The sequence below is a fragment of the Sander vitreus genome, chromosome 2 (assembly GCF_031162955.1).
Source record: "Sander vitreus isolate 19-12246 chromosome 2, sanVit1, whole genome shotgun sequence".
Classification (NCBI taxonomy): Eukaryota; Metazoa; Chordata; class Actinopteri; order Perciformes; family Percidae; genus Sander; species Sander vitreus.
The window spans coordinates 14930300-14945299 of NC_135856.1; the positions used below are offsets into that span (position 1 = coordinate 14930300).

Here is a 15000-nt window from a genome sequence, read left to right on the forward strand (position 1 = left end):
GGCTGTCAGCATTAACGCGTTAATCGCGATGCGTTTAAGGGCCGAGCACAACGCGTTGTTTTTTTTATATCATATTAATCGCATGCCGCCATTTATTAATTTATTTTCACTTCACTCGGCTTTGCGTCGTGCCTAACAGGCTACTATTTTGCCGTTCTTCCTCGTAACACATCCTGCTGCTGCAGGAATAGCAACGCGGATTTCGGCGCCTCATTTCGGTGCCACTGATATGCCTGCACTTCGCTCTGATGCTCTGAAACAGACGTTACAGGCAACAGAAACATCGCTGCACGTGACGCTAGTTAACACTATACTCGACAGCAGCTAACGTTAGCCTACCGCTAGCTAGTAGCTGGATTAAACACGGTTAAAATGCTGACAGCTAACGCTAAACGGTGTAAAGTTTGTCTGTATTTCACTGTAGAGGATCCAACACCGGGATGTAACAATCTGCAGCTGCTGCTGTCAGAAAAACACAGACGGTGCGTTCAATGAAACTGGTAATTTACAGCGTTGTGGTGCATTCAAAGTTGTTGTTAAATGCCCTTTTCCCATCTGGTGGTTGTTTTTGTCATTCAACAGCAATTTACTAGTGAAATAAGTTATTGTTATAGTGATTACATTATTATTAAATCATTTAATTTTGACCATATGGCCTTAGCAATAAACAAGCTGTTCTTTAATGTCGCCAACTGTTTTTTGTTTTTAACTTTCTTAAAAAGTATCGGTTCAGGCACCGTTAAGGCACCGGTACCGCTTTAGCACCGGTATCCAAACCAAACAATACCCAACCCTAATATTCACTCTAGATTAAATATATAATAAACAAATACAAATCTTAAAATCAAGTTCATAAAGTAACTTTCCTTGCATTCATTTGATTCCCAATCAAGATACAAAGAAAGTTAGCAAGTTTTATTTGCTTAAACTGACCCTATGTTTGAGTAGAACTACATGAAGCAGGTAATAAAAAAAAAAATCCGGCACCACCTACAGCCTGTAGTGCAATTTGCAAAAATCCACAGCTCCCTGTTCAGATGCACCAATCAGTGCTAGGGGGGGGGTGTCGAACTGCGTGTCAATCACTGCTCATGCACACACATTCATTCTCCCTTGTGGAGGGAGGGGCTTAGGAAACGGGCTAAGTCCTGGATCTTCATAATCCTACCTATAGCCCCTTTTAATAATCGGCGATGATGGTTTACTCTCTGTTCAGCCCACCCCCATCTGTATAAATATAAAAATTCTGCTTAAAGATGCTTTGCACAACACACCTTTGCATCACATTTACCTGTTAGTCTCACAACCACACTCTGTGAAGGGAAGAGCATTCATTTAGAACACTAATGTGTTTAGAGAGGACATTTGAGTTGCACCACAGCACACAAAATGCAGGAAACCAAATTGAAACATAACAGTAAACCTAACCGTGCCCAATGAGCGTCGATCAAAGTGAACAACAGCACTTCTTTAATTAGAAACACAAAACAAACAAAGCTGTTTTGTTTGAATTCTTATTACATCTTTGAGTAAGAAAGTCTTCCAAGTTGTCCTAACTAGTGTGTATACTGTGTGTTCTTTCATCCATTTGTCATCTAATAGTGGTAAATGGCTAGAAGATGAGATCATAATCAACATGTGCAACAAAGCACAGGCCTAGACACATATGCATCTGCTAAAGAGAAACTGCCAAGATGCTAACTTCTGTTACTGCATCCTGATCAGATTTTCAGATAGCAACTGGAGACTGAATCACTGGACACATAAAAAGACCCACAACCCACAAATGTTGTAATTTTCCAACTTCTATGATTTGACTTACATATCCAATCTCTATGTTTAATGTGTTTAGTAGGTAAATCCCACTTTTTGCTAGTGATGCGCAGCATAATATATAGCTTGGCATCGGTGATGGCTGCTAGGGGGTGTGTGTGTGTGTGTGTGTGTGTGTGTGTGTGTGTGTGTGTGTCGTCTGGTTCTCAGACAGTGGTGAAGCACATTTCAGGGACTTCCTCTGTTCTTCAAACCACGACTAGACTGACCTCAGCTACACTAAATCTGCACAAACACATAAGCACGTACACACAAGGTACTTTAAAATCAGCTAATCGGCCTCATTACGCAGTCTGAAAGTCTAAACCGCATACATGGTGTGCATTGTTCTCTTGCTGTCACGGAAAAGTAGTTGGAGGAGATGCAAAATACAAGTTTCAGTTTATTTTTCGGTGTGTGCGCCGTAGCTTGCGATTTTATTTAATTTCCGTCTTTCATACCCTGAGGGTTGATGAAAACCTACTTTTGTTCTTTGAGCTTTTTTTTTTTTTTTTATTCCGTGGCGTTGTAATTCTTCCTTTCGATAGTCCAAATATAATTTGCTGTATATTATGTACAGATTATTATTACTCTGTCGCTTTTATTCAATTTTAATACATTTATTTACTTTGCAAGTACTTTTGTGACTGCATTTTGTTGTACTTTAATGTTGTGATATAGGTCTTAAATGTAATTCATAAAGGTCTTAAAAGTCTTAAATTTGACTTGGTGAAACCTGCAGAAACTCTGTATACATTGTCACATTTTCTACTCCTCTTTTCTGTCTGTTTTCTTGCAGATACATTGGAAAGGCAGACTCAATCACCATCAGTGTATGGAACCACAAGAAGATCCATAAAAAGCAGGGTGCAGGTTTCCTGGGCTGTGTCCGCCTCCTGTCCAATGCCATCAACAGACTCAAAGACACTGGCTGTAAGTACCTGTTTGTGTGTGCATACGTGCATAGTCAGTGTGGTGCTGGTGGTTGGTCTCTTCATGCTCCCTGTGCATGCTTACCCTAAGTTGGCAGTCTGGCTTGGCCGAGCCATGTTAACTTTTTTTTCCACACATGTATGCACACACATCCTGCACTCATAGTCAGACAGACAAATGTGGGGACCAGACCTAGTGTCTCCAACAACAGACAAAAACTTCATGTCAGGGAACCTTTCCTGTGCCTTTTGTTTTATCTGGCTGCAGCAGTTTGATAGCTAGTTAGCCTGCTGCTACATGTGTTGCTCTTTTAACAATGCTGCTGTCCTATCCCCAGCTTGCAGTCTGCTGCTGCTTTTGTGCCAACTATTTATTGCCCTAAGATTCATGGGCACAATACACAGGCAAATCCTTTAGGCCACACATATCAGAAATATTGCCTGCTGTAGACATCTGGCACCTGGGACTAAATTAATTTTTACAGCCTCGGAATTTCTGTCAAGGAAACAAATAGCTTTTATTCTTGGAGCCAAAGTCTTGCTGATATACTTATTGGCACTGTTTTGCACAAGATGCAAAAAGAGGAAGAAGGATGCTGTTTTGGGATAGTTGTGTGTGTTGTGGATAAAGTGGATCCCAGGTTGTGGGTAACATACAAAGGAACAGCAATGATTTTGCACAGACACACGTTCTCAAACGGTTAGTTTCTCGTCTGCATGGCTTCAGACTGCGGCCCCTGTGTTGTACCCTGATTTCTGACTCTTATTTTCTCTGTGCAGTCCACATGGCCACATGCTCATTAGCCATGTCTGCCTGTAGTACGTACTGTCAACTTAACATTCTTTTCACACATTATCCATCTTTCCAAATCCATATCCCTACCCTGTCTTAAACAAAAATGTCAGACATGTACCAGAACCACCACACTGAGTTACATTTTTTTCCCTTTTTATATATCCGGCCTTTTCCTTAATTCCATCCATTTCTTCTCAGTCAGGCCCCACAACCACTATAGGAGTTGTCTGTCTGAATATAATTGTCGTTTGTTGGATTTATTTTTTTATCAAAACTGCATAGTTGGATACTTCCATCAGTGTACGTAATTGTAGTTTGGTTGGCCCAAAGGTAACGGCCTTCTACGCCAACTACAAAAGGCTAGAAACTTTACATAAGAGTACAGAATATGTTCCAGCAACTTTTATGTTTGCTTCTAAATAGCATTCTTGGCACATACTATATGGTTATATGTGTGTGTGTGTGTGTGTGTGTGTGTGTGTGTGTGTGTGTATGTATATATATATTAATTAATAAATAAATAAGGCTAATTCACCAGAAACCACAAAAGGGACCTTGATGGCCATGAAGACCTGGTGCCATACTTTTACCTGACTGGGTGCCAAAGGACCTGCCCTTAGATTTACTCACAGCTTCCAGAAACAGACAGTATAGGCTCCAGTGAGGCTCCAGACCAGCCACTTATGTACAGCCAACATGGCATATATTATACTTTCTCGTAGCCACAGGAAGTGGACAGGGAGACAGATCATGATCTTTGACAAGACACCAGCGCTCACATTATCCCCCTGTCCTTGTCTTGTGTGCTGCAGACACATAACGTGTGGTCTGACCAGTCTGTGGTCTGACCAAGATATGCACACACACACACACACTTGCAAACCAAAAGGAGATCTGGCATGCTTGTCTAGTTTGCTAGAAGTCTGTGTGGCTCTACACTGAGCTTAAACTTCCTGTAGCATCACAGACACAAACCTCTGTCCTACTTCTGAACCCACAAACTCAATAACACACACCACAAGTTTTTCAAAATGACTTGCCTACACATGTTAGTTTGCCTCACTTTGATCCCTAATGTTTATTTGTGTTTAGTATTCATAGTGTAGAGAGAGAGAGAGAGAGAGAGAGAGAGACTGCTGAGTGTATCTGTTTCTGGATCTTGTTCAGAGTCTTCCTGGGTTGTGTTTCTGTGCTGTCTGTGTCTGGCAGTGCTATCCTGTGCTGAGCAGACAATGAGTTCTTACTTTCCAGAAACAACAAGACTGCAAACACATTTTGTGTCCAACATTTGTGATATTTTATCTCCATTTTTTTTAAATCTTTTCACACAAAATTGGTGAAGCTGCAGAGTGGTTTATTCTGCAGAGAACACTGTTGTATTTTTTTTACATGTTAAAGGCACATTTGCATGCAGACATCATTTATTACAGTTTTGACTGGCTACTTCAGTGCGTCCTGTTTGACTCATGCGTAAGTCAGAACGTCATTAGCACTTAATACAAACACACAGCCTCCCCATTCCTTTCAATGGCACTGCATTGATGTTGCAAGGTTATCGACACAGGAGGCTCCAGCAAAAGAAAACGCTATGTTGTCTGGCAAAAATGTTGAACCTTGCTCAAATTTTGCCACAACACAATGTGAAGTTAACCGGCAATGTCCTGTGTCCCTGTGCAGTTATGATTTCAGTCGCCTAGTTACTTAGTGTGAAATACTGTACAACAAATTGCTCATCGGCTTATTACCTGGATGTGTTCATGGTTCTAAATGGGGGCAGATGCTTATTCACTGGTTATGTGTCTCGTTTGGTTTTTCCCTGTAGATCAGAGACTGGACCTGAATAAGCTGGGCCCCAATGACAATGATACTGTGAGAGGACAAATAGTTGGTAAGAAACACGAACACGCACACACACCATTTCGGTTGCATACTGGACATCCAAATAGAAAAAGTTATCATTCTTAGGTAAGGAACTCAAGCCAAAGATGTATATGTGCATAGTATTATGTCAGGCTATGTTGAATCCTCCTGATGCTCTAGTCTACATTACTCTGTATAAAAAATAAAAAAGTTCAGATGGACACTTCTGGTCAAATCCCAGAGTTTTTTTCCCCTCTACATTTATTGTCTGAAAACACTAAACCAATTAACAGCTGGAAGACATTGGTGAAACTACTCCCTTGCAGATTACTTGATAAACACAAATTGACCCAGACTGAATCCTCTGTCTCCATACTCAATGACTCAGTTAATTACCTAACCACCAAACCAGATGGGAATTTCTTTTTCCTTGACTTTGTATTAAAAAACAGAGAAATATATTTAATATCTGTTACCTACCAACAAAGTATTTCATTTCTTATTCTTTCTTCTTTTGCTTTCTATTGGATTAATGTCAGAGGAGAAAAGGAAATAGGAAGATGACACAATGTATAAAAAGCATTAGTGGAACTTGAATCCACATACCAAAGGGACTTTATACAAAATGATGAATGTACTCAATATTAGTCATTATATGAGCTGCACTATATGGGTAAGAAAATGTAATTGATCTACCGTCTTTGTCTTTGATAACTGCGTAGTAAGTCTTCAGTCCAGAGATCGCATTGGGACAGGAGGGCCAGTGGTGGACTGCAGTCGCCTGTTCGACAATGACTTACCTGATGGGTCAGTATTATCACAGGTTTTCCTATACTTGTCACAGTACTTGTCACAGTTACTGTCGGAGACAAATTATATCAGTGAAGTAATCTATAATTTGGAGGTGTGTATTGCGGCAGGGGTTAGTTTCTCTGTGATTGTGTGTATATTTAAAAAGTGAGGTACAAACCCCAATTCCAATGAAGTTGGGATGTTGTGTAAAACGTAAATAAAAACCGAATACAATGATTTGCAAATCCTTTTCAACCTATATTCAATTGAATATACTACAAAGACAAGATATTTAATGCTCAAACTGATAAACTTTATTGTTTTTTTGTTGTTGCAAATATTCATTTTGAATTTGATGCCTGCAACACGTTCCAAAAAAGCTGGGACATGTTTACCACTGTGTTACATCACCTTTCCTTTTAACAACACTCAATAAGCGTTTGGGAAGTGAGGACACGAATTGTTGAAGCTTTGTAGGTGGAATTCTCTGCCATTCTTGCTTAATGTACAACTTCAGTTGCTCAACAGTCCAGGGTCTCTTTTTTCGTATTTTGAGCTTCATACTGCGCCACACATTTTCAATGGGAGACAGGTCTGGACTGCAGACAGGCCAGTCTAGTACCTGCACTCTTTTACTACGAAGCCACGCTGTTGTAACATGTGCAGAATGTGGCTTAGCATTGCCTGTAAACCTGTATGTACCTTTCAGCATTAATGGTGCCTTCACAGATGTGCAAGTTACCCATGCCATGGGCAGTAACACACCCCCATACCATCACATATGTTGGCTTTTGAACTTTGTGCTGATGACAATCTGGATGGTCCTTTTCCTTTTTGGCTCGGAGGACATGACGTCCATGATTTCCAAAAACAATTTGAAATGTGGACTCGTCAGACAACAGCACACTTTTCCACTTTGCGTCAGTCCATATCAGATGAGCTTGGGCCCAGAGAAGCCAGCGGCATTTCTGGGTGTTGTTGATATATGGCTTTTACTTTGTATGGTAGAGTTTTAACTTGCACTTGTAGATGTAGCGACGAACTGTGTTAACTGACAATGGTTTTCCGAAATTGTTCCTCAGCCCACGTGGTAATATCCTTTTACATCAGTGGTTCTCAACCTTTTTTGTGCCAGCGCCCCCCTGTCCATTATCCAGGTCCCTAACGCCCCCCAAAAAAATATGTAGGCTAATTGCCCTGAATATTAATGATTACGCCCTAATATAGGCCTATTATTATATAAATATAAAATATATAATCAGAAAATGTATTGGTTAATTAATATATTAGTTTCCCAGGTATCAAAAAAGCCATGTGAATAGAAATTGTATATATTTACAGGTTTAAAAAAAAAATGCAACCATCTGACATTCAATTTCAATAACAGCAGCCAATCAGAACGATCAAATGTATTATTATTACAAACACTAACAGTAGCTAGCAACAACATTCAAATCTATTTTTCATTCAAATCTAAATCTATAATGGAATTGTTCCAACGGAAAACAAGCTGCACTTATCAAGGGGTAAAAGCAGGATTACACACACACACACACACACACACACACACACACACACACACACACACACACACACACACACACACACACACACACAAAAGTATTTTGGTGATGACAAACGACTTGAAGAACGGCACCTAGCCTACTGCAGAATGGAAATAAGTTTACAACCTTTGAAAGTTAGTGAGAGCCCTTTGTTGATGCTTAGAATAGTACAGGTTAGAAGAGTATAGGTTTGCTATCGCCTGTCTTGCGAGTAGCCTAAATAGCAGGAAAAAAACGTTTGGAGAACCGCAACCCCATATCGCGCTGCGTTTTGAGGTGTGAGAATCCTGTAGCCTGCAGTAAACCGTTACATCACTGCCTCTATCGCTTTGTTTTCGGCCTTGCCGCTTACCTGCAGAGATTTCTCCAGATTCTCTGAATCTTTTGATGATATAATAGACTGTAGATGATGAAATTCCTAAATTCCTTGCAATTGTACGTTGAGAAACGTTGTTCTTAAACTATTGGACTATTTGCTCATGCAGTTGTTCACAAAGTGGTGAACCTCGCACCATCCTTGCTTGTGAACGTCTGAGCCTTTTGGGGATGCTCCTTTGATACCCAATCATGACACTCCCCTGTTTCCAATTAACCTGTTCACCTGTGGAATGTCTTTTGTAGTGTATTCAATTGAATATAGGTTGAAAAAGATTTGCAAATCATTGTATTCTGTTTTTATTTACGTTTTATTCAACGTCCCAACTTCATTGGAATTGGGGTTTGTATATTTGACGTCTGTTAATGGTAGTTGTGAATATTACTATCCTCCCTATCCTATGAGACTTTTCTCTGGTTTGTAGGGAGAAAATATCTATCTAATACATCTCAATCTTTCCCTGTGCACTCCTTGATGTGTTTTAAAAAGTAAATAGAGGATTCAGCTGATTGCACATTGCTGATTTTACTTTTTTGTGCTACTTATAAAATAAGGGATACATTGTTTACAATGCTGTTAGATGTTCTTAGTAGTGTCAAACGTGGACAAAGGTGTTTGTGATATTGCTTTACAACAAGTATGATGCTTTTTCTCACTTGTTTCTCTTAAACTCTCATGAAACAGTTGGGAAGAGAGGAGGACAGCCTCTGGAAGGATACAGTACCTGAACCACATCACACGTACCACGCAGTGGGAGAGACCTACCAGGTACATCTGCACACATTCTGCACATCCTCAACTAAGACTTCAAATAATGTGGAATATTACAAAAAGTGAGTCATGTTAAAATGGGAGCTTTCCCATATCCTATTATCCCGACCCCTTTACTGCCTACATATGTATAGCAGTCATCCTGGTGTAATGCAATTTACAACAAATCATCAGGGGAGGGGGTCTATTTAAGTGGTTTTACTTTTCTCCACTTCCCTTTCCAGAACAAAAAACTTCCACTTAGCCTAACTCGCAACACAACAATAACAGTCTGTCAGTAATGAGTGAATTGCTGTCAATTTCCTGAGCCCCCACCGCAACACACACTCATACACAAACACACATAAACCTAAATAAACAGCCAGGGGCTGATAAGGACTGACGCAGCCAGGTTTTACTTGGCCCCTGTTCCTGCATGAACAACTGTCGCCTTCCTACTTGGCCCATATTAGTGGAGCCGTGAGGGAAGTAAGCAAACAAATAACACCACCACCCTCACCTCCGTACCCACTCTTACTACACATCTCTAGTGGCCCACAGGGAGCCTAGTAGAACGAGGTAGGACAGACAGAAATGGTGAAGAAAGGGTTAAGTGGTAGGGCATTAAGGAAGGTGGAAATGGTGAAGCTGAGAAGGAAGATGAGCAGGTAGGGACTCAGGAGGAAGAAATTCCAGAGGAGAAGTAGTGAAGAGGAAGAATAACAGTTAAAGGTTCAGTTAACTTTTATGAAAAAGTAAGGTTTTGTCATATTGCTGAAACTGTCACTATATCCTGACAGTAGTATATGAGATGGATAATCTGTGAAAAAGTCACGTTCCTCTGCCTTCTCCTGATGCTCCTAATGGCATTTACATGATTCCACTGCACATGAAGATTAACAACCAGTTAGAGCCGAGGAGTCTCTAACCCAGTGTTAAGCACTGCTCGTGAACTGTCAAACTAGGCAGCGCTCAAAAATAAATCAAGATTCTGTTATTGCATTCCTGTTTCTCGTCTCAAATGTTTTCAGAGACACATTTTAATTCAGTTTAGCTGTAAAATAAGAGTTTGCTCCGGCCTGTTGGGAAGTGCTTGGTGTGGCTCGAATGTTTTCAACATGGTGTCCGGGTCACAAACTTTCTCATTTTTTCAGCTAAACAGTACATTAAAATGTTTCTGAAAACATTTATGGCAAATCTTGATTCATATTTGATCAGCGCTGTCTAGTTTGACAGTTTGATCGCAGTTTACAAGCAGTGATTGACACCAGGATAGAGACTCGTCTGCTCTAATTGGTTGTTTCCTTTGGATGCAGTGGAATCTGCATTTGCCATTAGGAGCACCATGAGGAGGAGCCGCCTGACTTTTTCACAGATTATATCGCCGATATAGTGACCGTTTCATCAAAATGACCAAAACTTATTTTTATAAAACTTACCAACTGCAGCTTTAAGAGTAAGTAGAGAAACATCTTTTTTTCCTTTCTTGAATATGCAACAGCAGGTGCAACAAATACCATGTAAAATAAATATAATAAATCAATTTAAGTCAAATATTTTTTATTTATTTATAATCTCATGCAAGTATGTAACATATTAACTGAGTACAGAAAGGGAATAGTGTGATTTCTTAATGGTTGTGTGGATGGTAACTAGTTGCTTTTACTATTCTCAGAATTCTTCACTGGTCCTGACTGATGACAAATGTAATCTGGTTCATTAACTAGTATAGAGAAGACACATTGGAGGTGTAGATGGGGGGGGGGATGGCTCAGAGACTGGAAAGAAGAGTAATATAACATGAAGGAAAGAGGTGGGACATATGAGAAGGGGGAGAAAGAGGAAATGGCAGGGAGGAAGGTGTGTGGAGGTGGGTTGTGAGTCCACAGACAAGTTGGTCAGACATGCTATACACACACACAAACACACACACACACACACAGTAAGTGTCAACCTGTCTTTGTTTATGTGTGCTTATCAGATATGTGTTCGTAAGTCCTGCTGTTAAGTAGCACACAAACACACTACTTGTTAGGACTTTGTTTTCTTTCATGCAACCCATCATCCTTCATATCCCTTTAATCTAAACCATGAATCCATTTTTCTTCTTGAGGAATGAGGACACAATCCGTTTTGCAATAATTACACTATACTTCTGTGTATGTCTAGACATCACAAGAACACATAAACTGGCTAGACCTATGACTTAACCCATAGCACACCTATACCACACAGTGACGCACTTCTTTGCACCTTTCTCACCCAGGTTCTTGCAAGCAGAGGAAAACATGGTGCACAGTCGCATACGCTCACCAAAACTGAAAGTCGCTCTCATTTAACACATTCATCCATGCTTGTAACTCTTAGGAATGAAAACAAACACTTGTGTTGTTCTTTAGTATCTTTATTCATCCAGTTCACAGCAAAAAAGTTGGTATCGTTTTGGTAAAATGCTTTTCAAAATTGTGGGGTTTTTTTTTTTAATTAGTTGTTGTTGTTATTGTTATTATTATTATTATTATTATTATTATTAGTATAACATATGTATGATATATAAACATGTATTTAGAAATTTGAACTTGAAAATAGATTAAGATTACATTGCATAAACATAACCACACACACCCTGTACTCTTTCCCAGGCCAGCGTCGGAGTACTCCAGCCCATCAGGGCGTCCGCTGAGCTGTGTGGTGGACGAGAACACGCCAGTGATGACACCTGTTAATGGGGCCGAGGCTAGCTGCCCACCGGGCGAACCGCGGGTCCAGGAGAGACGGGTTCGATCGCAGCGACATCGTAACTACATGAGTCGAACACACCTACATACACCTCCTGACCTGCCTGAGGGTTATGGTGAGAGACACAGCAGTAACGCGCATGCACACACGCACGCACGTGCACATCCCGGTGTTTCCTCTAGATTGACTGTTTAGCCTGACCTGAAAATCACCTGACTGACCCCAGTCTGATGTTTAAACAAATGCTGGTTACATTTGACAGAGCTCAGCTTGTCACTAGTGTTTTCATTTAATTTGTTATTGCAAAAATTGCCAGTACAGTATCACTGTTGATCTTTACATGTTACTATAAGATGTTTCAGTGCAAAGGTTCCTTCTGCTGGTTGTCAAGGTGTCTAGTCAGGGAAAAGTTTACACCTGGGACACCAAGTGAACGCTTTTAACTAGCTGCTACATTAGTCAGCTGTAGTCCTAGTGAATTGTAAAATTACCTGTCACTGATATCAAAATGTCAAGCTGAGGTAAAGTCCCAGCCCTAACCCACAAAAATACAAGTTCAAAGACATGGTGAGCTGCTCCTTTGCCACTATCTTGTTTGTAGCCTGGAGGCAGTGATACTTTAAAAAAAAATAGTCTTTTAATGATGAGAATAAAGTTTAAAGGCTCTTTTTATCCTCGTCTCACTGTCTGTCTGTCCTTGAGCTCACTCACACTTTCTCTACTAACCCTCATCCACCCCTCTCCCCCTTCCCACAGCAGCACCACATCATGACCTCTCCTCTCCCAGAGAATGTTTTGGCTTTGCAGACTTATATTCCCACAACAAAGAGAGGGAGGGCAAGCAGGGTATTCATTGCTCTGTGTTTGCTCAGAGAAAGTACATTAGGTTATCTTAATTCTTAAGATTGGGAAAATATTGCAGGAGCTACACAAGTACATTTTCCAACATTGGAATGTTTTTTTCAGAAAACATGTACTTTTCACCGTCTGCCACAGTGCACCCCTCAATACCCACAGAGTCTGTAAAATAAATTATTATTTTAAGTGTGGTGCTGTATGCCAGTGATTTAGAATGGCACTGTTGGACCTGTGCCCCCTTTGAAATGCCCGGCTGTGTCCACTGAGTCTGGACAAGGTCGGACAAAGTTAGTCACTGATGCCCAACAGCTAGTGAGCTTTCTTCCTCAGCTGAACCCTCTGAACCAGTGGCTGGGTGTGGTGAGGGAGCGTGAGAGAAAGAGAGGGAGTGTGTGACGGGGAAAAAGAGAGGGAGAGGTGGGTAGGAAATGAGTTGTGCCATTAGGAAGTTTGGGTGGGGGGTAGTGATGAATTAGCTGGTGCATATTCACACATGGACACCACGCTGGTGCAGCACACACACTGTGTGCCAACATTCATACACTCACTCTCCATTCATCCATGAGCTGGATGGAACAAGATATCCAACAAGCCAATGATAAACCATTCTCTTCTGATTTCTTTTTGCTATCCCCGAGTCCCCCCCCATTTTTTTATTTTTATTTTCTTTTAACAGTATATTATTTTGGTGGGTTTTGAATTAGTGGCAGTGTTTTCCTTTCCATTTCCTTTGGTTTTGGAGATTAATGGGAAGGGATTACTTTCAGAGCACACACACACACACACACACACACACACCAACCTTTAAGAGAAAACAAGGCAACCAGGATGCATCATGGAAGTCTGTGCAAGGAAAAACACTCATGGAAGTCTTTGATAATTTTCCCTCACATTTCACATATTCCCCTATCCTCTTGGGATAGGCCTACTGGAGAGGAACTAAGTGATTACATTGGCGGCGGCGCACACCTTAAAGGAACACACCGACTTATTGGGACTTCAGCTTATTCACCGTAACCCCCAGAGTAATACAAGTCGATACATACCCTTCTCGTGTCTGTGCGTGTTGTAACGCTGTCTGACGGTTCCACCGGTAGCTTAGCCTAGCACAGAACCTACAGGTAACTGGTTCCAACTAGCCTACTGCTGTGACAAAATAATGCCAACATGTTCCTATTTACATGTTGTGATTTGTAGAGTCACAGCGTGTACAAAAAACAACGTAACATGAGACACAGCCATCTTCTAACCTTAAACAAACTGGGAACTATATTCTCAGATAGGCTTGCTGCAAAGCAAATCACTCCGCCCAAGTAACAGAAGTAGCAGAGCTTCGCCTTTCTGAGAATATAGTTCCCAGTTTGTTTAAGGTTAGAAGATGGCTGTGTCTCATGTTACGTTGTTTTTTGTACACGCTGTGACTCTACAAATCACAACATGTAAATAGGAACATGTTGCCGTTATTTTGTCACTTATTCGGAGCAGTAGGCTAGTTGGAACCAGTTACCTGCAGGTTCTGTGCTAGGCTAAGCTACCGGTGGAACCGTCAGACAGCGTTACAACACGCACGGACACGAGAAGGGTATGTATTGACTTGTATTACTCTGGGCGTTACAGTGAATAAGCTAAAGTCCCAATAAGTCGGCGTGTTCCTTTAAGAAACTCTTGTCCCTGCAATTTGCCTATCACATCAATTATAAACAAATATAAATTCCCCTTCTCAAAATTACACAAACTCACTGTCGATGCTTGTACCTACCAAGACTATACTACAGAACAACAACAACCGTTCAAAGCTTGTTTTAGTGATGTTTTTGCCTTTTATGACATCAATTCTAATTAATTATCTCTCTGTTTTTAGAGCAAAGAACAACTCAGCAGGGTCAAGTCTACTTCCTCCACACACAGACTGGAGTCAGCACCTGGCATGACCCCCGGGTGCCCAGGTAACTCCTTTGTTTTCCAGTTTTTCCATCTTTATTGTCCAGATTTGTATGTATTTGTAAAGCACTTTATAAGTTTCTTTTGATAAATGTTATCAAGAGCTATTAATATTAACATAATTATCTCAACACATAATGTATTTAAAGCACAGGATATATGCATTGCTGTACTGACAGCCTGTATTATTTTAATCCTAATATACAACCTGACATATATTCCCAAAACTGATGGGACCAAACTGGACTTGACTGGGCTGGATCAGACCTAATTTCTCACTTAATTGCTCAGGGTTGTGTTAAAAGAAAACGTATTAGTCATATTTCAGGCTCAATTCCGGGTCAGCCAAACTAATGACCTCTGAGTCCGATGTGGAATTTGAATACACCAAAGGCTAGTGGTTCTGCATTCAATCAAACTTTCACCAACTCTCAGTAGCCCACTAGTTAATTCACCAGAGACTTCAGGCACTGCTATTGCGTTACATTTTTGGCCATGTTTCGGTGTAGCTGCTGCTCAGCGATGAAGCCAATTAATTTAACATCCAACTCCACAACCGCAACCTCTGGGTTTGGTCAT

At 40.7% G+C, this 15000-nt stretch overlaps 1 protein-coding gene across 2 annotated transcripts in view; it reads left to right on the top strand.

Moving 5' to 3' along the window:
• Positions 1-15000, top strand: part of LOC144536360 (E3 ubiquitin-protein ligase SMURF2-like) — a 63908-nt gene that overhangs the window by 32299 nt on the left and 16609 nt on the right. For both annotated transcript variants that reach the window (XM_078279452.1, XM_078279460.1), the window contains 6 exons: positions 2612-2745; positions 5363-5428; positions 6123-6207; positions 8818-8901; positions 11526-11737; positions 14342-14426. In XM_078279452.1, the coding sequence (XP_078135578.1) occupies positions 2612-2745; positions 5363-5428; positions 6123-6207; positions 8818-8901; positions 11526-11737; positions 14342-14426 (666 nt within the window). The remainder of the gene's footprint in view (positions 1-2611; positions 2746-5362; positions 5429-6122; positions 6208-8817; positions 8902-11525; positions 11738-14341; positions 14427-15000) is intronic.